The 26,889-nt window shown below is 30.0% G+C and overlaps 2 protein-coding genes across 2 annotated transcripts in view; one reads left to right on the plus strand and one right to left on the minus strand.

Annotated features, from left to right (window-relative positions):
- LOC111641363 overlaps nt 1–21,590 on the minus strand; it is a 47,770-nt gene extending 26,180 nt beyond the window's left edge. The window contains exons 1-4 of the mRNA XM_023387509.1: nt 21,397–21,590; nt 15,989–16,085; nt 8,822–8,931; nt 2,176–2,263 (exon numbers count right to left, since the gene is read on the minus strand). Coding sequence (XP_023243277.1) covers nt 2,176–2,263; nt 8,822–8,931; nt 15,989–16,085; nt 21,397–21,575 — 474 coding nt within the window. The 5' untranslated portion in view covers nt 21,576–21,590. The remainder of the gene's footprint in view (nt 1–2,175; nt 2,264–8,821; nt 8,932–15,988; nt 16,086–21,396) is intronic.
- A 320-nt stretch (nt 21,591–21,910) lies between these two features.
- The window catches only part of LOC111641362 (nucleolar MIF4G domain-containing protein 1 homolog), a 34,278-nt gene continuing 29,299 nt past the window's right edge, over nt 21,911–26,889 (plus strand). The window contains exons 1-2 of the mRNA XM_023387508.1: nt 21,911–22,051; nt 24,832–24,936. Coding sequence (XP_023243276.1) covers nt 21,947–22,051; nt 24,832–24,936 — 210 coding nt within the window. The 5' untranslated portion in view covers nt 21,911–21,946. The remainder of the gene's footprint in view (nt 22,052–24,831; nt 24,937–26,889) is intronic.

Raw genomic sequence — 26,889 nt, forward strand, 5'->3', positions numbered from 1 at the left:
TTAAAGAATAAAAGGTAGGTAGTAGGTTACGAAAATTTTAATGTGTCCAAAATTCGTAAGAACTTTAAAAGATATGTTGAGATTTTTTGAAATGACTTCCCTAAATTATTATTGTGATATATGGAAACAGTATTCAGTGTTTACTGGAACTTCTGATATTGCTAAGATTAATTATTTTAAAAAATTTACAGAAAACAAATATTTTAAAATATATCCGAATATCAATAACAAAGACTATACATTTTTAGTAATAATGCAGTTAATGAAAGCAATAAGTAATATCACAGTAAAAAGTTACCTTACCATTTTAGCATTGATAATAAAAATGAGAGAGCTTTTTATCAAAGTGTCTTACAAAACTTTGCTTTGTTTTTGGTTGAAAAAATCATCAAAGCAAACTTTTTGAATCTGAAAGTTGGTTCCACATTGGACAATGATATTCCTTAAAACAGATCTGATCCGTGCATAGCAAATTACTATTAAAAAAAAAAGAAAAATTGAANGGTGACAGTACCACCCACAATCGTTCTAGGAAGCGGACTCTGACCCTAGGACTGAACACAGTATTTTCTTTGATAAATAAAATTTATAATTTAATTTTGTAAATTTAAAAGTGCTTCAAATATGACGTTAAAACAGGGTTTCATGTCGTTACAAGTGGGTTTTTTAACATTATCTAGTATAGTAAAATCGTGGGACCGATAAAAATTTGACGTTATATTAGGGTTATCGTTACATCCGATGTCGTTATAATCGGGTTAAACTGTAGTACATTCCAGATTCAATTTATTATAGTTACTTTTAAAACTTGTCTAAATTTTATTAAACAACCATTGTCATTAGTTATGTGAAGCAAGTAAATAAGACTACAATTAGAGGAAATCTAGGTTTCATCAATTAAAAGGATATGTTAGAACAATTTAATGTGTTTAAGTATTTAATTATTATTATGCCTTTTTGTCCTTTTTTTACACTATTTATAATTTATTTTGTATACTAGTACATTCTATATATTAACAGGACTTATTATACTGGAATTATGGATGCAGATATTTAGTCTTACAGTTTAAAAATAGTGTTCTTTATTAACTGTAAGACTATTGATAAATATCTGCATCCATAATTCCAGTATAATAAGTCCTGTTAATATATAGAATGTACTAGTATACAAAATAAATTATAAATTAATGTGTTTAAGATTTATTAATAGTAGTAGTCAACCCCCCTATAACACTGTTGATAATTCCGTTTTATATGAATTTCATGTTGTACGAGTCACTTAGATTTTACAAATACATGAGCCGTTCACAGCCCGGCAAACGTATTTGTAAAATCTAAGTGACTTGTACAACATGGAATTCATATAAAATGGAATTATCAACAGTGTTATAGGGGGGTCGACTTGTAGTAGTAATTATTATTAATATATAATTCATTCATATTGTCTGTTACCAACTCTAACAACAGTTAATGTAATGCCAGCAATTTAAACCAGTGTTCTTCCCAGAAGTTTTTACTAATTGATGGAATGAAATACAGTAGCATCCAGGTTGGAAAAAAAATTGCACATTATTGTAAAATTCTCTGTTATTTGTAAATACAATCCCTCTTTCTCTACAAACAAATTCCATTTTGTTTTTTTGAGATTTTGTATTCTACCAAACTTCATTCGGCCTTTTTAAACTGCCTTTCTTTGTTTTTCCTGTTTTTATTGCTTTATTATCTCTCCCATCTTAGCTATCTCTAAACATCTGTAAATCACATATCAGTAATCATGTATCAGTTAATGTCACATAATATAAGTACATTTTCCATTTTTATATTATTCTATACTTTTCTCACACAAATAGTTTGTTTTTTTCATATTCATAGGTAATTCATACATACTTATATTGAAGTGCATTGGAAAGATATTGTGAAGTTAAGATATTGGAAAGATATTGTGAAGTTAATTAAACATACAGATAAAACTTATGTAGATATATCAATTCATCAGATTAATTGGCTAGCGTGCCATTATCTGTTATTTCAAAAATGAATGACATAAAACTATTTTTCATAGTTTATTTTTTTCTTAGAGGAATATGATAATGTACCAAAAAACTTATATCACCGTACATAAGGTACAGCATATTTAAATTAAAATTATTATATACTAAAAGAAAAATCTCTCACATAAGTCAGAGATAATCCTGGATTAGTTTCTCCATAAGCTTCAAATTTTGTAGGTCCATCAGAACAAATTAGAGTAACTTCCGTAAGTCTGAAATATCAAATCTAAATATAATAGAAATTTTTTCCAAGTTTCATTTTCTAAATTCTATTCAAATTTAATAAAATGTAAATCAATTATGCTTTTACAGATAATTTTGTCAAAGTTAGAAAAATTGAATTTAAGTAATATGTTATATAAATATATATTTTAAAAAACTGAAATTCAATATTATATATCTTACAAAGCTCAGGTCAAACTATTTAAGCAGTAAAACTTGAAAAATATCCTAGGAAGAAATAATTTTTAGCATATACTCTATTCATATAATTGTGAATTAAATACACTCATGTATAATGGGGAGATTTTGTTTGTGGCACAATTTTATCGGTGTGAGGCCTTCGTAGACAAATTTATGTTTGGATTTGCAGTGTCATTGAATTTCATTTTTCTTTCAACTTTTTTTCAACTTATATACTTTCCTACAGCTGTTCCAATGTATTTTTATAGAAAAATTTACAAAAGTCACAAATTTTTTGATATATATTTAAAAAAAACTTGTGACTTTTGTAAATTATATATATCGTATTTTCATTAAATAGCTAGCATGCTGGTTAAAATTAAACTGTGACTAGAATATAAAATTAATCAGACAGATGTAACAAACTAGAAACTAATTGTCAATTAATCTATATATAATCTATATATGTATACATACTACAGTAGACCCCCCTATAACACGGGTTCCTATAATTATGATTCCTATAAGACGGCGAAAAAATTGCGACAGTATCAGTACAAAACTCGGTAAAAAACTCCTATAATTTGGTAAAACGTCATTGGGCAGCCGAACTACTTTCTGCCGTCCAGCGCCACACTACGGAGAATTTAGGCGGGTAAATTGAGTTTACTATCGTCTGTACAGTATTATATATAAATTAGGTACTGTACACATAATTATATATTAACTTAATTTATTGTAACTTTATTATAATTATATATATACTTTCTGCCGTCCAGCGCCACGCTACGGAGAGTTTAGGCGAGTAAGTTGTTTACTATCGTCTGTACAGTATGTAAATTAGGTACCGTAAGTCTAATACAGTACTGTAATTTTATACATTTCTTGTGAAAGAAACATTCCTTATTCAATGGCCATAAAAATTATTTATATTAATGATGTCTCCAAAGTTCAACGAAGTTTTCGCAGAAAAATAACTTATCAGAAATCGCCCGCCGTTTGGTGCGCTGCTCCATGAAGAAAACAAGCTTGAGCAATGGCGATGTCGAACAGTGCACACTCGGTAAGTAATCCTACAATTTTTTGTTTATAGCATAGTTTATATGGATTATTCCCAAAAAAATTATACATATTTTGGAAATGTTGAGTTGAATTAGTCTAGAATTGATTAATTTTATGGAAGAAAACCTTTCAAACAGCCATAGTCCGTAAAATTCACATGTGTCGGGCTGTGATTGGCAAGGACTCGTACAAAATTGATTCATAAAGAACGGAACATATCTACCGTGTTATAGGGGGGGTCGACTGTATATACTTTCAGGCCATTTGACCAATTGCTATGAAACTTGCCATTATGTTCACATACTTCTAACTTAGATAATGTCATACATCCCACACCAAAATATTTATTGAATTTCTGTAATTTTGTAAATCAATTAATTTCTATTTACATTTGATTTGCTGATTACATTGTAGTGCCATCTATTAACAAAAAATTTAACAAAATAATAAACTAAATATAATTCTTACAAAAAAGGATAAAATTTTAATTTCTGAACAGTACTTTCTTAATTCTAATAAGCGCCCTCCAGTAGCCGAGTGGATAAAACCACTGAACACTGATAGTTAGTTTGTTGTGGATTTGGACATGGCCAATGGGCTTGATATGTGCAGTTTTCTGGGTTTTCTTCACATTAGTAATATCTAAATAGGGTCTAGCTTCCTATAAAAGTCTTCCCGGAATGCATCCCCATCAGCAGATGTCACATTGCTTTAACCAAAATAAACCAAAATAATTCTAACAATGGGATGCAAATTTTTGTCACAATGCTTTCAATTCTTTTAGTGGTGTCTTGCCCTGTAATCATATTTTTCCTGTTAGCAATAGAGTTGTACCAGTGATCTATTTAACTTCTTTCAGGGGAAAATTGTGAATTGAAGTAATGTGACTTCCAGTTTGTACTAGATGTTCCTATATATTAGGAACAGTCAAATGAAAACGAAACAGATGGGAAAAAAGTAAGTAAACTGTTTATTATTTCAAAAGTAATTGCCATAACTATTAATACATTTATCCCACTGTGAGCCAAGACGATCAATGCCTTCATAGAAAATGTTTGCGGTTGCCTACAGAACCATGATTGTACCCAGGCGTGCACTTTTTTGTCTGAAGCAAATTGACAGCCACAAATGTCTTTCTTCGAGGCTCCAAAAATATGGAAATCGCATGGAGAGAAATCGGGACTGTATGGAGGATGTGTATGGACTATGCTGCAGAAGTTTCGCTGGGAACTTCTGCAGCATAGTCAAAACAACCTTGGTAACATGTGGGTGGGCATTATCCTGCAACAGAATGATGCTGTCTGTTAACATTCCTGGGTGTTTGGATTTGATGACACGTTTCAATTTTTGCAAAGTTTCTACGTACGGCTGTGCATTAATTGTGGCGCTGTATTCCAGAAAGTCAACAAGCAGCGGACCTTCACAGTGATGTTGGATGCACACACGACTCGCAGACCTCACTTCGAGCACGTCTAACAGACAAATGGCACAGCAGTGAATGTTCACACTGTTCCTTCCTGATTCCTAATAGAGGGCACTTCTATATACACACCTACCTCGTTACCAACTTCCTTGCCACAACTGTTATATAGTTTGTCTCATTTTCATTTGACTGCCCCTAACAGTTAATCTGAACCTCCTGCCCTAAGCTAATACAGTAGAACCTCGATTATCCGGACTAATTGGGAATGAAGGTAGTCCGGGTAAGGAAAAATCCGGATAATTGAAACAAATACTTTAATTTGTCTTTTAATGATAATACAACACGTTTTATTTTCGATGACATATCGGTAAGATTAAAAATAAATACTGTATTTAAATCGTGATTAAATTTTCAAGAAACAAATGTTTTATTGAATTTGGACTACTACTGACCGGTGCTAACAGACTAGCTATTGTTTAAAATGCCCTCTGGCGGCTCAAGAAGACGGATTTTATAAAATAAAAAGCAGTTGAAACTGCATTTTTATGAATAAAAATTTGACAAACTATTTATCGTTTTATGACGAATAAAATTTTTTCGTCGTGTTCTCGGCTTTTAAGTAATGCATAAATCTTCAAGGCGCGAGGCCCTTCGGACCGCAAGGCATAGGTGGTGGTCCACATTGCCCATGCCTTACGCTGCCCTTGGTTATAGAAATGATGTAATTTAAGTATAAATTATTTATAAATACGTATGTCAAGTTATATGTTTATTACGACACAAAATATATTTAAGAGTTTACGACCACTGTGCGGGGTGAGACGTTGTTGAAACAAAAAATGTTATGCATTCCATCACGTACATAAACAGTGTTGTAATTCGCCAAGTGCAAATCAGCAAATTCGTAAAATTTTTGTTTATTTTGAATAATCCGGATAATCGAAAATCCGGATAATAGAGGTTCTACTATATTTGGTCTCAATTTTCATCTATCTGACTTCGTTCTAGAGATTAAGGAAGGACAGACAGAAGACTGAAAATTTATAGGTCTACAACTTTTCAAATAGCAGCCAAATAATTTTTCTGTAAACACAATATATACAAGAACATCATTATTATGTAGTTTATACAATTTGTTTCAAAAATATAAACCCTTTATCATCACATAAAAGCAATTATTCTCACTTTTTTACAAGAGATTTTTATTTAAACAAGTTTTATATGAAGTCTTTTGGCCATTAAGGTTAGCAACTTTGATCATGTGTGGGGTCATCTCGACCTATCCAACATGAATCACTTTTCAAATTTTAATTAATAGTAGACCAATATTAATTAGTAATTGTTGACCATTCTCTCTTCCAGAAGGAGATCAACTACTGACTACTATTGGTAAAATTACTTCAACCCCATTCCCCAACAATCCTTTCTTTCTAATCACACCAGCAGTATGGTGGCATTCGAATAGGAAAATTGCATAATACAAGGTTACTTGCTAGCACAAAACAATGTTTTCCAGGATGCAGAGTTTAAACATTTAGTCCATTTTTTGCAAAATTTGATTGACTGGCTGATTACCATTTGATATTCAGCTGTGAATGAAACAGTTTGTAAGTGCTAATATTAGAAAAAAATATGATACAATATCTTAAATTTTATGATATTTTATAATATGATATTAAAATATAATATCTTAAATTTTTTAAAATATTGTATTTTCAATTGGTGTTTACTTGATCAATGAAATTGTGCCATTTTGTACCCTCTGAATATCGTGAAAAATATGACAATGATAGGCTGAAATAACCAAATACTTTATATACTTTTAATGTTTGTTATATTATAGTATTTGATTTATATAACTACAAAGGTTATCTTACATTAAGAGTTTATCACACTGAGTGACCTATCTAACACATTTTAAAAATTTTCTTCTTCTAATGTACATAATTTAAAGAATTTTTAAAATGTTATAAATTGGGCACTTTATGTGATAAACCTTTACATAAGATAACCTTTGTAAATATAAATCAAATATTATAATATAATAGAACAGTTAGAATTATGTAATAATCTAATAATCTTAATCTTTGCTGTTATTTTTTTTTTGCCTGAGCAATGCTGGGCTCATCTGCTAGTTTATATTTTAATAAAGAGAAAAGAGATTTTACTGTTTATCAACATTTTATCTTTCATTATTTTAATCTTATTATATTTTAAACAATTACAGTAGACCCCTATAAAACAGGTTCATATAATACGGATTCGTATATAATGGCAAAAAAATTGTGTGACTGTATCCGTATAAACATGCCAAAAGAAACTTGTAAAATACGGTAAAATGCCATCGCCAACTCGTGTCGTGACAGGATTGCTCCAATCTAGACCAATAGCAGATATTGCACAAACCATTGAGTTTAAACGAGCAGCAGACCTACTTTTGGTAGGTCTGCTGCTCGTTTAAACTCAACATTCATCTAAACTCAAGCATTTATTATTTAACAGCCATAAAAATTATATTTATATTAATGATGTCTCCAAAGTTCAGCAAATTTTTCACAGAAAAATAACTTATCAGATAACGTGTCTGCCGTTTGGTGCGCTGCTCCGCGACGAAAACAAGCTTAAGCAATGGTGTCGTTGAATGGGGCACACTTGGTAAATAATACTACAATTTTTTGTTTATAGCATAGTTTATATGGATTATTCCCAAAAAATTATAACGTGTTTTGGAAATGTTAAGTCAAATTAGTCTAGAATCGATTAATTTTATGGAAGAAAACCTTTCAAACAGCCGTAGTCCATAAACTGCATACTTTCCAGGCTGTGATTGGCTCATGTATTTAAGGACTCGTACAACATGAAATTCATAAAAGATGGAACATATCTACCATGTTATAGGGGGTCTACTGTATAACTAATTATGGGTATTGATAAAAACTGTTAATTTCTTTTTCTGATGATGTTTAGTTCTAGTATTCAGAAAGATTTTTCCTAAGAAAATAGCTTTATAAAAGATGTAATTTAATTAATCTTTTTAAAATGTATGTACAGGTAGCCCCCGTATAACACAGTAGTTACGTTCCAAAAAATTGCCGTGTTATGCGAATCAAAGAACTAGTACGAAAAGGAGGGTTAGGCTCCAAAAATTAAAAAGCATGCTACTATATTTTCATAATTAAGATAAATATCTCTATTAAAATTTTCTTAAGTGATACATATTAATATAAGTTAAACAATGTTTTCTTTGTCATCACTAAAAGCACTATTAACCGAGAGCGTTTTATTTTTGGCAAGTTATCATTATCCTCTGAGCATTTTTCTGCATTATTATTTTCAGATTCATGCTTTACCTTTTGCAAAAAGTGTATGTAATTTTAGATTGCTTGCTTCTAGTTAAAAAATCTTTATAAATTTCCTTATATGGTGCTAAGCACTTATGGAATAACGGAAAAACATCTGGCAACACCAGAAGCAGAAGCGTCGAGATATGGCAAAATTGAAACAATTTTTGCGAAAAACCATGTGTATGGAGACGAGAAAAAAAAATTTACACGCTGAAGTACTAATAGTTCACGAAAATAATAATTTTCGTGAACTATTAGTACTTAAGTATGTAAAAATTTATTACATTTCATGTTGTACGAGGGTTTTACCCATTTCTTGAATCGTGTCAGAGTGAATCCGTGCTATAAAAGTACCGTGTTATACGGGGGATGGTACCAATTCTCGAACCGTGTTAGAGTGAATCCATGCTATAGAAGTGCCGTGTTATACGGGGTTACCTGTACTACTAAAAAATCAAGTTTGAAAGGATATTAAAAAGTAATTTGATATCATTAAAATATGATATTTATAATTATTTATATTTAATTATAAATCTTACCTTTCACTTACTCGATACTTCATTTCTAATCTGTTGGTAGTATAGTTATATTCAAACAACATATCTGATTTTCCAAGAGGATAATAACCATTACCTTGTTTTTGGCATACCTAAATATATGTACAGTACGTACAAATACATCAGCAATCAAAATTCTATTATTATTAATAAAATAATTACTTAAAATAAGTTTAGAATAGATCTTAATAACTCATATAAAAAAACAAAATTTTAAACAATAATCATGATCAATATTAATCTCAGAAAAGCTAAAAAAAATTATGCTAAAATCTTATTTTTCACTTCTTATTAGGACCCCAATAAGAAACAGATAGAAACCAAAATAACTGAGACTTTGTATAATTTACATAAAGTTAAACTTTTATATTACAGAAGAGAAATTCAATTTTTATTTTATGATTTCTTCATTCTGTATTATAGTATAGAATTCCATTATATTCCATTCATTAATCATACTCTTCATTCTAATCAATTATATACAATACTAGCGAGGTTGAGGCCAAAGTTTTAAAAGCAAAAACATGTACATCAGATGTTCAGCACTGCTTTCCTGTAAGCTTAGAAGTTTGACAATGGTGTTTGGATAGTCAGTGGAATTATGCTTGACATTCCAAAAACCATTGTCAAACTTCTAGGCTTACAGGAAAGTGGCGCTGAATGTCCAACGTACATGTTTTCGCATTTAAAACTTAGGCCTCAACCTCGCTACTATCTGCTATGCATGGCCTTCACTTGGGAGAACAATATACCTATTAAATAAATTAATGCATGCCCAAAATGAAATATGAACATGTTAGATTAGTTTGAATAAATTTTTGACATATTGGCATATGTAATCATTCAACATGACAATTGTGAAGTAGAAAAATGAGAGAGTTCAATCTGTTTGATTTTTCATCTAGAGTCACATTACTTAAACAGTGATAAAATAAAAGTCATGTGCTCAGTGTTCAAAAAAATAATGGTGGATAATAGACATTAGAACTGAAGTTACAGCTAATAGTATTATTTCTTTGTAGTTCTAAATCAAATTATTTCTCAGATCAACAAAATATGCAAAAAAAAATTTCAAATTTCACTATTCTAACTTTGACTTTTGCTAAAATTTTTAAATGAAATTTTACAGTAAATGAGTCAATTCCCTAGAAATTTATTGTGTGACACCATTATCTTATTATGAGACAAATGAAATTGTTCTAAACTTCTCTGTCTCATCTATTCTAAATTTCCCATATAGTATAATTATAAAGACAACATTCTTGTGAAATTAATTTGAAATTAGTTATATGTATAAATCATGATTTTATGGAAAACTAAAATCTTCAAAATTCTGTTCAGATAATGCAAAAATGCAAAAATTTAAACTAAAATTCCAATGCAGCATAATTTGACCAAAAACAATTTTATATTGAAAGAAGTTCTAGAAAGTTTGAGATAAGTAAAAATGGTAATGCTCATAAGTTCAGTATTGTATACATTTTGCTCAAACAACAGATCCGATCAATCGAATTTCATTTGACCATGATGGAAGTTTCCATTTGGCTCAATGATGTTCACTATTGCCTTAATGACCACAATACAGGTATACCTCGACTTACGTCGTTTCGAGTTACGTCGTTCCCGATTATACGTCGTTTGTCAAAATAAAAATCAAGTTTAAGTCATTTTATTCGACTTTACATCCGTCCGCCACAAATATTGAAGTCGTAATATCACTAGAAAAGCGTTTAAAGCACATAAAATCATATTAAAATATATACATTTACAAGTATGTACTGTATTTACAGAACAGTACATGCATTCGTAAATTTAGATTACTTTTTTCTGTACTCTATTAAAAACTGAAATTTATTTGTTTGTAAGCTTAAAATAGATTCTTATTAACCATATATTATTAAAAATGCATTAATAAATAAAATACAGAACTGAGAATAGTAACTTATGGTTTAGCCTAGTGACAAGTAGATTCAGAGACAAGTAAATTCAACTTACGTCGTTTTTCGACTTAAGTCGTTTTCCTGGAACCAATTACCGACGCAAGGCGAGGTATACCTGTATTAGTCTATATTCAAATTTCATCATTCACTTCATATCCACTGGCCTCTAGGCAAAAACTTCATATTCATGCTAAAGACCTGATAAGAACCAGGGCCATGTTCAGTAATACAAATTTCTGGCTAAGTCTAGTTATGCTGAGATGTTGAACTTGTTTCTAACTACTGCTTGACACCACTAGAATTCTAGCTAGTTTAGCTTCTTTTATCTATACTAATTTCTGCTAGTGATGTCATTGTTTTTATCTCTTTGTACAATTTACAAGATTGCTGTTGGTGTTGGTCTAAACGTATTTTATTATAACAATCACAAAGTTATTGTCTCATTCTAAAATGACTTCAAAATGTGAAATTATCATACGTCAGTATAACAGATTCCGAATACATTTTAACAAAAGATAACAGTCCATTTCATTGATTACAATTAATAATTGCTTCATTAATTCATTTGCGACAATTGTTACAATCATAATTTTAACTTTGTCCACCATTTTGCCCAGTTGTCTAACAGAATAATCGTTCAATGATGCTCAGAACATACTTAGTTCTGCCCACTAAGCCACTCAGAATTCTAACTTTGGTATTCTGCATTACTGAACATGGCCCAGATGTAAACTCCTGCAAACAATATTAATACAGTAGAGCCTCGAAAACTCAGCACTCGATAACCCGGCACTCCGGATAACTCGGCCACACCCTGGCAGGGCAAAAAAATCCTTAGTTAATTAATTTTCATTATAGACAGTTTTATGCCTCATAAAGTATTTTTCTGAGGTCTGTCTTATCAGGTAAATTACTGTACACAGTGTATTCATTAATTTTCATCTTCATGTAGTAAAGGCTCTATGCCTTCATAAAGGACGTACTTTTCCTTTGTTTAAAGGTATTTGGGCAGTTTATTCTCTGTTGTATTCTCAAGCAAACAATACATACAAGTACAGTACATTTTCTTTGTTTAAGGGTATTTGGGCAGTTTAATCTCTGTTGTATTCTCAAGCAAACAATACATACAAGTACAGTACAATATTTTCTGAGGAAACACGCATACTTATCCTTTTTTTAACCCCATTTCCGATAACCCGGCATTTTCACAAACTCGGCCACCCTTTGCTCCACATTAGGCTGAGTTTTTGAGGTTCTACTGTACTATCAAAGAGTTTAAAACAATGGTTTTGGAAATAAGTAGTAGTCTATATCCTTTCTGTGACTATCCTGAATAATTAAATGTACAAAGTTTCAGAGAAATCAGTTCAGCCAGCATACAACTTTTAAATCATAGAAGTTTCCAACTTTGTTTATAAGTCATCTTCAGACAACATAGAAATCAATTTACCAAACTAATAGCCTTCAGTAGAATATATTACAAAATTCAAATCAAAAGTTGAGATGTCCCAAAAGCAGAACATTTTCAATACACCATGTAAAAATAACCAATGAATTAAATATAAATCAAATACATAAATAAATACAGTGGAACCTTGGTATACGACCTTAATCCGTTCCTGATGTTCAGACTTATACCAAATTGGAGGTATACCAAATCAACCTTTCCCATAAGAAGTAATGTAAAAATGATTAATTCATTCTCATGTGAAAAAAAATGGCTGGCTTTAAACACCTCACTTTCCTGGCTAGTTCCTGCTTGATTTTTCACGAGATCAGCATATATCTTTTTAGCTTTCTCGCAAATAATTGCTTCCGATACAATGTCGCCAGCACACGTTTTTCAGTTATCCAAAGCAAAAGCAATTTCTCAACATGATCTAATGTCTTTGATCTCTGTTTACAAATTGATTTAACTCTTTTCACAACGTTAGCAGATTTAATAATGTCTTTATTTTTCATGATTGTTGATATCATCATTCTCAGAATACGGTATGCAACAGTTAAAATCTCAAACACACGTGCCACCTTCATATTTCTCAACAATCTCTTTTATCAGTTTCATTGTGATTCTAGTCATTTTTTTTTAGTTTTCTGTTACTTTTCATTTGCCTTCTTGCGATTCATGATTAATTAAAATAATAAAATTTTACTTACAAATTAAAATCAGAAGAAATTTAACAAAGTTATAAACTGTGGCACCGCGAACGTCTAGTCTGGTCTAGTACACCGATAGTGCTACTTGTTCATAGATGGCGTGTATAATTGAATTAAGTTGTATACTAAGCAAAATTTGTTTCGTCCAAACAGGATGTATTCCGAATTGGACATATACTGAGGTACCACTGTATATAAATATAAAGAAATATATATATATATATATGTATGTATGTATGTATGTATGTATGCATGTATGAATGTATAATAACTTAAACAACAAACTGGCTGAAGTTATCCAAGTAAATGCATCCTGTAAGCTAAACCAACATTATATGATTCTATGTTATGTAATACAGTACAATCTCTTGCTAATCTGACCTTTGATAACCCATCCTTTCAATTATCTGGCATACCTCCAGTGTAATCACCTGTGTACGTCTATTCTCACAAAAATGTTAAATCATGTCATTCCTGTTTTCCTATTTACTTGGGCTTAGTTTCTTTGTAAGAATTGTGTGTCTTCACACTGTATTATTTGCCTGTTTGATTCCAAAATGTCAGTATTATCATCCACCATACCAACACTACTGGTGTAGGAATTAAAATATGATGATGACCATTGAAGACAGTAGAAAACATTTGTTTTTGAAGTGTTATTGCTGGTTTGTTGGTAATTTCATAGTTATTTTACCAAAATGTCAGTATCAAAGGATGGCAATAGGTGATACCTTTCATTGCTCTAGGTAGGCTTTAGGACTATACACATTCAGAACAGTTAAGTCTCAGTTTTTGAACATAATTCGTTCCTAAAAGTTGTTCTAAAACTGAAACAAATTTTTTCCATAAAAAAACAATATAAAATGTATTAATCCATTACGGACTCCAAAATAAAGCCTTTTTTCTTTTAACCTTTTTAGCTGTATTTCATGAATAAAAATGCCTACAAATACAATGTAATGTTAATTTTTGAGTCTATCAATTCTTCCTTTTCACACACCATAGAAGTACACCTTTTACATTTGTTTGAAGAAATCACTTCATTAAAAACAATTAACAATAGGTTGTGAAATTAACTTCTATGGTGTGTGAAATTAACTTCTATGGTGTGTGAAAAGGAAGAATTGATAGACTCAAAAATTAATTTTTTTGTAAATAGTCTGAACTTCTAATTATAATTTGGAAGAAAAATATCCTGAGTTCATCATGCATTTGAAACAATGTAATGTTATACTACAACATACCAACTGAATAAAGTTATAAATGAGAGACAATTTTATTGATCCTTATCTATGCTGAGAAGTCTTGATAGCACAAGTAGAGGGTGAAAAGGAGGTGGAAGAAGGGAAGGGATATTATTTCTTGAAGGGAAGTCCTCCTCCATAACATCATCAGGTAACTGCACTTCAGTTTTTTCTCTTACCTCCTGGATTTTCTGCTTCTTACTAGCAGATTCTGCCTGGAACTCACTAGGTCTCTTTTTCACTAAAAACCTATCTAATGAGATTTACTTTTGCCTACATTTCACAATGTTATAAAAGTGAGACAGAGTATTTTCATTGAAAAGATTAATGACACAGCTTGCTACTGTTTTATTAGAGTGATACCTTTCAACAAAACTTTGTACTTCACTCTATTTTGCACAAATTTCATTAATAAGAGCACTAGGCACATCCTTCCTTCCTTGGGAGGTATAGGGTATGGGAGGTATATGACCATCTGTCTCTCTAATTTGTGGCCAGCTCTGGCCAAGTAGCTTGTTTGGTAACTAAGTTATTGTATGGCAATCAGTGCAATTATAAGTTTGAAATTCTTTGTGAACCAATTTATTCAAAAAGTGAGCAGAGGTTTCAAACAGATCTTTCAAAAGATTTGAATGTAATCTGGCATCTCTGGAAGAAATGACCAGATTAGCAAGAGTCTAGTGTATTTATAAAGTGGGAATATTATTATCTGCTTGATTGGATATGGAATCTCACATTGATCTTTCTACATTGGATAAACAGTTTTAAGTTGGAATTTTATAGTCTATTTTTCTAATAAATTATATATATAACACTGAAAATTGATAAAAATGACAAGTATAATTATTAATGAAATTTGTGCATCAAAAGTCAAATGACGTTATCTGGATCTAAAGTATTATTATTGGTATGTTTCCATGCAGTTATAATTCTGATATTGTAATAGGACTAATAAAAATCTTTTATATTCTAATTTTTCTTTTTGTTTTTTTCAGATATTAATCATTATTTTTATGTATATCAAGATTATTGAATAACTGAATAATTTCATAAATAAAATCTAAGCAAATATGTAATATTAATGTTTGTTGTAAGTATTAAAAATTTTTTATTTTGTTGGAAAAAGTACATAAGTATTTACACCATTAAGTAGAGATATATGTGTTCCCAACCAAATATAAACTGGATCAATAATTTTGTTTAGCTTACCATGACAAACTGGAAAAAAACTTAATTATTACATTATTTTTATTTGTTGAATGACACCTAAACTTCATATCTTATATCCTATTTGTTTTCAAGAAATTTAAATTTTATAAAATTTGAATAAATTAGAACTACAAAAAATCCCAATGTTTTGTGAAGCTTGGATGATACATTACTTAATGCCTTGTATTCTATCTTCGAACAAATCCTTCCTAATTTTCTAGCCAGAGATAAATGAATCATTTTATGACAATACAAATCAAGGATAAAGATTTTTTCTACTGAACTCTAATACTAAACACTTTGGAACTAAGAGAAAGATGTACTTGATTAAATAGTGAATCATTTGGTAATTTGCAATTAGGTTAGAATTACTGGGTAAAAAACCAAGATGACTAACATATAATTGCATCTACTAAACTTAACTTAAAATATTTAGAATTGCTAGACATAAGACCAAATTTTGTATATATTTGGTTTAATGCAAAGCTTGTCGTTCTCTGAAATATTATATAACTTAAATGTAAAAATACTTTTTACTTACTGTTCAATTAAAATATTTAAGTAATCATTTAAATAACAATAAATAAAAAATTACTTACTGTAACTTGTGAGCAACCACCACCCAAGTTAAATACATTACAAGGATTAAAAAAATATTCAGAATTATCTTTATCGTTTTTAGCTTTTCCAGACCACCTGAAAATAAATGTTATAGACTATTAACAATAATAATAATAAAATTTATTAAGTTCACAATCTTTTTGTATATAGGGTGTCCTATGTAAACGGCTCCATATACCAATCACAAATTTATAAAATACTTACTACATTAAGATATATGTTATGTATAAACATAACATCTGTTCATAAACAATAAATAAATGTTATTAAATTTAATATAAAAATATAAATATATATTTCACAATTACACAGTTAAAAGTACAGACAAAGCTTTACTTCTACATTTTTTTCTCAGAAATACTACTTTATACCTTAATTTAACATCATCAAAATTTAAATAATTTACAAAAATAATGAAAAAGTTACAGAGTTAAACCAAGTGTAGGTTCAATTGTTATGGTATATCTATACATTATACATAAATTTATATACATATTTTGTTTATAAACATAAGAAATCATCGTTTTAATAATATAAAATAAATAAATAAATAAAAATAATAATTTACAACTATACTCACTAACCAACACTTCAAATCAAAATCTAGCAACAAGAGTTGCATAACTTTCCTGGCTGTTATGAGTTTTTATTTTAAAAAAAGTTTTATATTATTCAGCAAAAAAATAACATATGTATGGTGCCATCTGTTATCAGATTTTATTACAAAAACTTTTTATATTTTTAATTACTATAAAATGGAAAAAAGCTTAATTTTGAAAGTAGGGGGCAAGTTTTATAAAACTCACCCCTAACTTCAAAATTAAGCTTTTTGCCATTTTAAGGTAATTAAAAAGTTTTTATAACAAAATCCGATATAACAGATGGTGCTATATGCAAATTTTTTTGCTTAATAATATGGTGGTACCTCAGGATATGAACGCCCCAGCATACGAAATTTTCAGGATACGACATGAAATTCGAACATATTTTTGCTCCACGATACGAACAAAAACTCACCATACGACGTTACATTAGTTTGCAGAGCCATTTTTTATTCACTTCTGTTCATCAGTCTCAGTCTGTGTGTTTGCTTTATTGTGGAAGGATCTCTCTCGATAAAGAAAATCTTGAGGTATTATCAGAAAGTGACTGATTTTATTGAAAAGAAACATCCCGAAAAGGTTCATACTGGCCGTATTGCTGCTCAGAGTAATGACATTTGCCTAAGTCATTTTAGAAACATTTTGAAGAGTACGCAAAGCCAAATCTTTTTGGATAGATATTTTACCAAGCGACCTCTATCTAGTGAAAGTGCTGGTAGAAGTGAAGGAAAGAAAGCAAAAAGCAGTGAATAAAATTTAAAAAAAAATATATATATAAAACAACACTAATTTTTTTATCTTTTTAAAGTTATTGTTACATTATGTTATGTAAGTTAAGATTTAGTATCATTTCTCTTCTCCCTCTGCCACCAGTGTACACCTCCACTGTTGTCTATCCTCAAAGGTAAAGTGCAAATAAAACTATTTTTTTTTTTTTATCAATTATTATTCTATTATGGTTATTTATACATTTACAACTACAAAATGCATTTTTCAGTGTTTTCCTTACTATAGTTATTTTTTTTCAATGTACTACTTAGCTTTAATTTGAGTGTGTTTTTCGTGTTGGAACGAATTATTTACATGTAATCATATGGGGAAAAATGATTCACCTTATGACATTTTCATGATACAATCTCAGTTTCGGAACAGATTAATTTCGTATCCTGAGGTACCACTGTATAAAAGCTTTTTTAAAATAAAAACTTATAACAGCCAGGAAAGTTATGTAACTCTCATTGCTACACTTTTTTTCTGTTGAAGATTTTTGAAAAGGTAGAAAATATTTTTTGGTGCCAAAATAGTAAAAAAAGGAGTCAAATTTGGCACAAAGTTGCCAAACTTAGCATCACTATATGCACTCCCCATATGTAAGTTAGCAGTGTTTGCATTAAACTGCATCCATCTAAAGGATTAGGCATCCTTAAACTTTAATCCCTATTTTCTGAGTTGGTCTGCTGAAACTAGATGTTTGAATTGCTCTACAATCAGAAGTTGTCTTTACATACTAGGAGAAGAAAATCTATTTAAAATGTAACATTTATTACACTTTCACTTTTGTTTATTGTCCACTTATTGTTTATGTTAAAAATGTAAAAAGCAATTATTATTGGAAATAGGGTTATTTCTTGGGGTTTGTAAATGTAATTTACAGTTCAGTTTAACAAATCGTGGAAAAATTTTTGTTTACTTTATTGCGTAAAAATTGATGTTGTGACAATGGCATTTGGCCAAGGCAATGGAAAAATTTGCTTTACTGGTGTTGGTTTTAAGGCAAGTCAACTGTATATATGTTATATATAAAAAAAAAATAAATCATCAGGTTGATTCAAAAGTTCCCAGACACAGACATAAGATACAAAACTTTATTGATACTAAAACAAAGACATGGTCATTTCTTAAAATAAAGACTATTGTTAGCTATGGTCTTGATCCAGTTTTCTGCAAGTCGGTGGATTCCTTAACAATACCACTCAGCTGGTTTTTATGCCAAAAACTCACATCACCCATTTTTGACATCATATTGAAGAAACATCCTTGCAGAAAATGTGCCAACTACTGAGAGGTGAAAATCAGATGGAACAAGATTAGGGCTATATGCTGAGTGATTCAATCCCCTTCATCTCATTATCTTTCCTTGGACCACTCTGAAACAGTATGCCAGAGCATTATCATGCTGCAGCAGTGTACACTTTTGAATAAGCAATGCTGGATAGTGAGTGTACAGGACTTCAAATACCCATTCTAGTTGCTCAGCATAGAGATTGCTGTCCATGGTCCAATCAGTTCCCAATGCATTGGACCATTCAAATTCCACCAAATACACAGCATGATTTTTGTTTGAACTATCCTTGTTGAACCACTTCACCTGGTCAGAGCCACTGGTTTCCTCTGTTAGAATTTCTGAAAAAAATCCATTTTTCATCTCCCATTACAATCCTGTTGTCTCTTGGATATTCCTCTGTGTCTGCTGCTCTGTCAGTCCATGGGGTACTCTCAAAGTCTGCTGTAAAAGCCAAGATGTTTCAAATGCCAAATAGTTAATTGTGAAGTCCTGAGTTTGGCAGTCAGTCAGTGAATGCTGCTTCCTGTTGAATAGCTTGGAGCAGTGCTTTGTCATCAATGGTCAATAGTTGTCCAGAGTGAGGCTTGTCTACAAGGCTGGGGTTAGACAAGCTGCAGTTTGTATGCAGTTTTTTATTCAGCTGCAGTTGTCATGTTCATCAGGCCTGCACCTTCAATTTCAAAAATTTTCTCTGCTGTCACCTTTGTACTGAACCTTTGTTTTCAGTAATGATGCAAGATGCCTCAAACGATGAGTTTTTTAGTCAGTCATTCTTGTAGAAAACAATATTTGCCAAAGGAATGAACTCAATAGCTCTATAAAATAATAGTACATGCTTTAATGATAACACCGATATCAATTCATTTGCATTCACAACAGTGTTGCCAGTGCTAGAGATCTTTTTCACAAAATTGTTATCAGTGTTTGGGAACTTTTGAATCACCCTAAAAAATAGCCATTACATAAAATTAACAATATTGTAAATTGTTAGTTTTTAACAGAAAAAATAGAAGACTGTTAAAATTTTGTTACTTTATCAGTTAATAAGTGCTTCATTAATCTATAACAGTGGTTCCCAATTAGTTTTTCCTGCGTACCACTTCAAGAAAGAGCTCAAACTCGCGTACCCCTTATAGCAGAAATTCATATTAATCTATACTAATATTATAAATTCGAAGGTAATGTCTGTCTGTCACCTTTTCACATCTAAACCGCTGAACAGGTTTTAATAAAATTTGGCACAGAGATAGCTTACATGTTAGAGATGGACATATGCTACTTTTTAATGCGAGAAAATATCTTATTCCCACAAGAAAATTCAATATAATGAGGGCGAAGCTGTGGGTAGACATCTAGTGATAAATAGAATAAGTTTTTTTTACATTTATTACCTTTAAAATACAGTTCTAATAATAATGAAAATAACATAAGGTTATTTAATTTTAATGTGACAAATGTGCACGATTTTCTTTGCACAACTTTGTAAAATCTGGTTGCTTTTTGATCAGCTTCAGTCTCAAATCATCTTCGAGTTGAAGTCAGTGATGATGTTTAGTTTTCATGTTTGTCATGGCCGAAAATCCGCTCTCGCAGAGGTATGTTGTGCAAAATGGTAGTAAATATTTTATTGCTGCTTCGCCGACATGATAAATGTCTTTTAGGTCAGCCCAAAAATTACCTCTGCAAAACAACTCTTGAGTCTGCTGTTGCATGAAATGTCTATTAATTCATCTTGGTCAGAAATGGGAAGGTGGTCGGTGGAGTTATTCGCAATAGCGACAAAAATTTTAAAAATTAATTTCGCGAAAACAAATTGTGTTAATTGTATAATTTTTGTTTCTTGCGCAAGAATTTCATTTAGGTATTGCCGCAAATGTATTTTTAAAAATGAAATTTCGAAAATATTTTTAGTTATAAATAAACGAATTTGTGCATTTGACCTCATGTTGTAAATTGTCGAACTTTTGCTGGTCCACCCATTATTTTTTTGATTGCTTCATCTCATGCATTTAAATTTTAAATCGACCAATTTTAGATTGCCGCGCATACCTCTTCATGCAATTTCGCGTACCCCCGGGGATACGCGTACCACTAATTGGGAACCATTGATCTATAACATCCACATGATTAAAGATGAAAGTTAGCAAATAGCAGATTAACAGAAAGCAATTCAAACAGCTGTTTAGATAAGATCTTGTTTCTACTTTACATTTAGTGTTTCTTTACAAAGCAAAAGAAAGTTGAAAAATAAATTTATTTACGAGCATTAAGTTCCTAATAACTAAAAATTGATATATATTTTTTAATATGTAACAATTTAAGTATTGTATATGCCGATATAATTTGAATAACTTTAATTGGCAAGTACTCAATTATTGGGTCATTTTTTTTTCAATCCAGTAACCAAACCATTGCTCATAAGAAAAACCAGAAACGATACAGCCAATAATTACTTACTGTATTTAATAGAGAAAGAAATTACTTTCTTTACCTGTGACTTAATACAAATAAAACGTAACAATTATTAGTTTCGAAACTCCCGTTTCAATTTAAAAAAACTGATTATTAAGAATATTAGTATAATTAAACTTTAAAATAAGATAAAATCATATTTCTCAAATATCAAACTATTTTATAAAGATTTAAACACTAAATTATAATACGGAAAAAAACAAGGAAAATTGTCACGTGTTTGACATTTACTCATTTTTCTACGTACTCGTGTCCATTTGCAGGCGCTATCGAACTCAGATCTATGATACTTCCATTTTTAAATATGCACGAACAACTCGTAATTGGTATACAATTATTATCTGTACCGATAACGAGATAACAGTTTAACAAAATGTATAAACTAAGACTCAAAACATCAACTCGCTTCTTCCTAGCAACCGCCATCTTTCTTCGTTTATAATCTCGATACCTCTCAGTATTTTCAATATTTATAAAAAGAAATTAGAGAAAATATAACTTGAAATTAAAGAAAAGTAATTAATAGATTAAATTAAAAAATTAAAAACATCTCATTCTGATTTATTTAATATTATTTTAAAATAAAAGAGAGAATTAAAAATATTTTAATGCAGGATAAAATTATTTTAAATATATATATTTTTTTATTTTATAATAGTAATAAAGAAATAATTTATTGTTATCTATTTTATAAATTATTTTTAATATATTAAAGAATAATTTATTTGAAATTTTAAAGATGGCGATAGCTGTCTGGTAAACACGTGTTAGTTGTTTTGAGAAAGGAGAATTTGAAAATGGCTCGTGGATTCAATCGTCGCAAAAATCAAACACGGAAAGAAAGAAGAAAAAATGAACGAATTGCTAAAAAAGCTAAGAAACATGAATTTTTTATGAAAAAGGTAAGGTATTTTATATTACATTTTTAAAAAGCTTGAATGAAGAAAAGATGGATAAAAGTTTATCCTTACTTCATGTGCCCTTTTTTTTCTAATTTTGCTCTCTTAAGACACCTCTCTAGTAGACGTGTCCTAAACACATAGAATTATTTGGGGGCGACGCGTATAATAAGAGCTATACAGCATGCTGTAATAGGAAAAAAGTCAAAGAAACCATACCTATAAATGTGACCATTCGCTAGATATTGCCTCTTGAAATTGGTCACACATGATCGTGGGCTGCACCACATGCTCTGCTAAGACTGTTGTGTTTAACTATTTAGTCCACATGACTATGCTGGCTTTGAATAGTCCACTTGACTATTTGTGTAGTATTCGATGTTATATAGTTTTAGGGGCTATGAGGGCTTACTCTATCCCAGTGTTGATAGTGAGCACCAAAGCACATGACTACATGTGGAGTGTAAGTCAAGGCTTGCTGTCGCTTGCCTTCATGATGCAGAGCATGAAGAATAGGCAGTAGTACTGGTTCTAGATAAAAACTGTTTTTGATCAGTAGAAGTTAATTCATTTATTATTTTGCAAAAGCATGATGTCCACAAGCAAGATGGCAATTGGAACTGCCACTGGGTTCACATTTGGAGGCAAATATCTCGCAAATGGTTGGCTGTCAGACTTTTCTTTATTCTTTACTGATAAATATCAGAATGTCTGATTGCTGTGCTGTACTGACTGTTAAACGTGCAATAGGCTTAGGGAGCCATGTTACATGCTCCTGGATGTACGCTTTAGACTGATTTTGGAGGGCTATATTTCCCAAAGGGTCACATTTAGAGGTATGGTTCCTTTGACCGTTTTGTTCCTACAGGCATGCTCTACAGCTCTATTAAGGACCCAACAGTGTCTGTCATTCACATCTGCAATCTTACTGTATGTCAATGGGGTTGTCATATTTTAAAAACTAAAGTAAAGCAAATAAAAGTTGCAAAATATACACTTAATTTGATTGAAAATATCTTTACATAAATTAATCACATTACAATATATATAATATATATACAATATAAAGTATTGCTGATGGGGACAAGTGGATATTAATCCCTCTTCTTGTCAATGTGAATGAGAAGTGCAAATTTAAAGAGGGGTAATTGAGACAACCACTTTTACATAACAAGCTGTTTATTTGGAAAACACATAATGCTTATGAGTGTCAGATTCAAAGCTTGATTTTTCTGATTGACATTCTAAACATTCCAACCTGTTAGTTTGCATCATCTCATGACCTCAGAGTTGACTGTATTCTTTATTTCATATCTTCACAATAGATCTATTTCACACATTTTTTTTATAACAAAATATTTTCTTAAATTAATTGAATTTTTGTACATTTAATGAGGGATTCAGACTTTGTCAGAGACCTCACAGTATATATAGTATATATGTTCTAATTTCTACATACATACACAGAAAGAATAGACAAACTGTAACTGGCATATATACATAGTAAATATAAAGCATAATGATAAAGTGACATATATATATATATATATATTTTTTTTTTTTATGCTTGTATTTTCAGTCAATAAAATATGGACTGTTAATTCAAATAGTTGTATAGATTACTTGTATTTTCTATGATTTTAACCCAGTAGTGGGTGTGCAGGCTGTCTGCATCACCCCAGTGATATTTTAATGCATACTGTACACATGTGTGTGAAGTATTTTGGCATTTCAGTATCTTCCCTGAAAATACTTCTGAACATCCTAGTGACCTAATCATTCACTGTGTAGTTTTTCCAAGAAAAATATGAAAGAAAGGAATGCTGATATTGGATAGGGTGACTCTGTCATCCCAGTACTTTTCAATGCCACTCGGTCTACTTGTACTTGAATATGCATACAGATATCAAGTGGTGGTTTCTATAGGAATGAAAGCATAAACATTGCAGTAAAATTACACTTATTTTTTCAAGTTTTTAGGCTTGTATACAAGTGTTATTTGAAGTGTTTACATTTTAGTCATTTTCTACCCCTATACATAGAAAAACTCTTTTTATTTCTTGATCAGCAGAGAACTTGTAGTACAGTCGACCCCCCCTATAACACGGTTGATAATTCCGTTTTATTTGAATTCCGTGTTGTACGAGTCACTTAGATTTTTACAAATACGTGAGCCGTTCACAGCCCGGCACACATATTTGTAAAATCTAAGTGACTCGTACAACATGGAATTCATATAAAACGGAATTATCAATCGACTGTATTTTGCTAGAAAGAAGTGATAAGGATGAAAACTGTGATACTCATAAGAAAGAGGAGAATAATAATCACATTTCAGACTGTGGTACTGACACAGAAATAAAAGATAATGGTGATAATAAAGAGAATGAAAGTATAGAAGGTGCAAATGAAAGAAGTTATATGGGTAGATGGTACAAAAATTCAATATGAGGCAAATCTTTAATTTTAAAGACAACATAAAAATTAAAGAAAATTAATTGTTGTTTCACTTTTCCTTAATTTCTCATCTGTATACTACAAAGATCAAAATTATTTCTTCAATAATAATTATTGAAGAAATAATTTTGATCTTTGTAGTTAGTTTTTCAATATTTTATTTTTTTAATCCAATTACAAATATTTGTAGATATGAACACAAAATATAATATACTGAGTATAAACTAAGATGTTGGATTTTACTATGAAATTATTAATTGATTGAATTTTTAAATCACAAATTAAAATATGAATTAGATAAATTTTTCAAATTTTCTTTCATGTAGAGTTCTAAAATCAAACAAGCTATTATTAAAGATGCAACAGAAAAGAATAAGATTACTCCAGTTGTTAAAAAGAAACAACCAAAGTCACCAAGAAAGTCAACAATGGTTTGTTTTATCTGAAATTTATTTAACTGTATTAAATATTTTTAAAGAATTATTGTTAATTTCTAATTTTACATTTTTTTTACTGTATCAAATATTTTAAATTATGTTTGTAGGTTGTAATTTAAAATATAATTGAAAATAATAATCTACTTTTTACAAGTTTAGTTAAGTATCTTTCATACAGAGATGGATGATGAAAAATATTAACAGAATCAAGAATTATTTTTGGATATTGTACAGATAGATTTTAAAAAATTGACAGTTACAGAATATGATTATAATTATAGTAGAGAGATCATTCAAGATAATGGATCAAGAATTACTTGTAAAATTAAAAGCACAGTTGTTGCCAATTTGGATATTACATAGGCTTTTTTTGTGTCTTTATATCAATATTTAAAATTTGCCCAATATAAAAATTAAATAAATTTTAAACTTTGAGCTGTGTTTCATGGGTGCTTACTATGTTCTGGAATTTCAAGAAGAATGTTAAAGATTTTTTTGAAGTTTCTTCTTCTTGAATTTTCATTTGGATGTTTTATGTTTGATATTCTATTTTGAATAAGTCACCTGAAGAAAACAGTAATGCACCATTGAAAGTGCTTTTTTTTTTACAATTTCTAGTAAATAAACAGAAGTTTTAACACTGAAAGTCAGTTGTAAATCTCAGTTATTAAGGATGATAATCAAAACCTCAGATAATATGGCATGTTTGCTCAATTATTAAATAAACTGAGTTTAGATACATTAATAAGAAAGATGCATTCTGTTTTTGGATTAAATTCATTATCTGACTTTATACATGACTTTTAAATTATACAATAAAACATTAATTTTATTTACAATTATATTTATTAAAGCAAATGTAAATCTATGATTACAGTTAAAATTTCTTTAATCATTTTTAAAATTCATGTTGTTGTGAGAAGTTATCAAAGTAACTTCTTTGTAAAACTTTTTAGTAATGTGCAGCCAAGATTCATGAAATGAAGTGTACTGTACTAAGTTCTCTTGGCTTTATTGACAAAGTACTCTTCTACAATTCATCTCATATAATGCAGAATCTTGGTTAAACAGATTTCTACTCTGTATACTTTTAATTATTTTATTTATATTTGCAGTAGATAAAAGCATAATCAATTCTGTTACTGTTTACCTTTATCTCTTTCCATATGAAAATTCTTTGATACATTGCTTGTAGAAAACTTTTTTTTTACTTGATTCTTAAGTATTCTATTAAACATTATTCTCTTAAATATATTAATTTACTAATTTTTACTACTTTCTAATGTAATTTTATTAAAATAGAGATCTTTATTTATCAATCAGATCTCACATAATTTTTCTGTGAAATTTTCAGACTAAATTACAATTTTTATAAAAATATCAATTACTTTTTTTAATTGCAAAAATATTGAATTTAGAGCCTATATTTTAATTTTGTTTTGCTGAAGATTTAATATCCTATTTCTGAAATAATTTGTATTTTATTTTTCTCAGTAAGTTAAGACCTTCCAGGGCCCCTAAGCACAGAAAATTGGGGGTCCTCAACATATTTTTACATCATAAACTAATAACATCTAATTATATCTATATAAATTATGGTATATAATTTTAACAACAAAAGTGCTTTATTTTTTCCAATTTTCAGGCTCTAGGGTAATTCCTGTCCAGTACTCTTAGGCATGTACAGTACTTTGTGGCTAGTGGGCAATGTAGCATAGATTATTCTAAATATATTGTAAAAATTTTATTAATAATCATGCAGATTAATATTATTTCAAACTTTAAAATTATAAACAAGTTGACTGTCAATTTTACAGATCCTGAAATAATGGATTTTGGAAATGATAGAATAAATATGCTTGTTTTGAGAAATCTCTGAAGAGGAAATATCATTTTGTGAGTGTTAGTAGGTAGTGCATCTGCTAGGCAGCATGTAGGCAGCCATTA

The sequence above is a fragment of the Centruroides sculpturatus genome, unplaced genomic scaffold (genome assembly GCF_000671375.1).
Source record: "Centruroides sculpturatus isolate CEXI.00-Female unplaced genomic scaffold, Cexi_2.0 scaffold1514, whole genome shotgun sequence".
NCBI lineage: Eukaryota > Metazoa > Arthropoda > Arachnida > Scorpiones > Buthidae > Centruroides > Centruroides sculpturatus.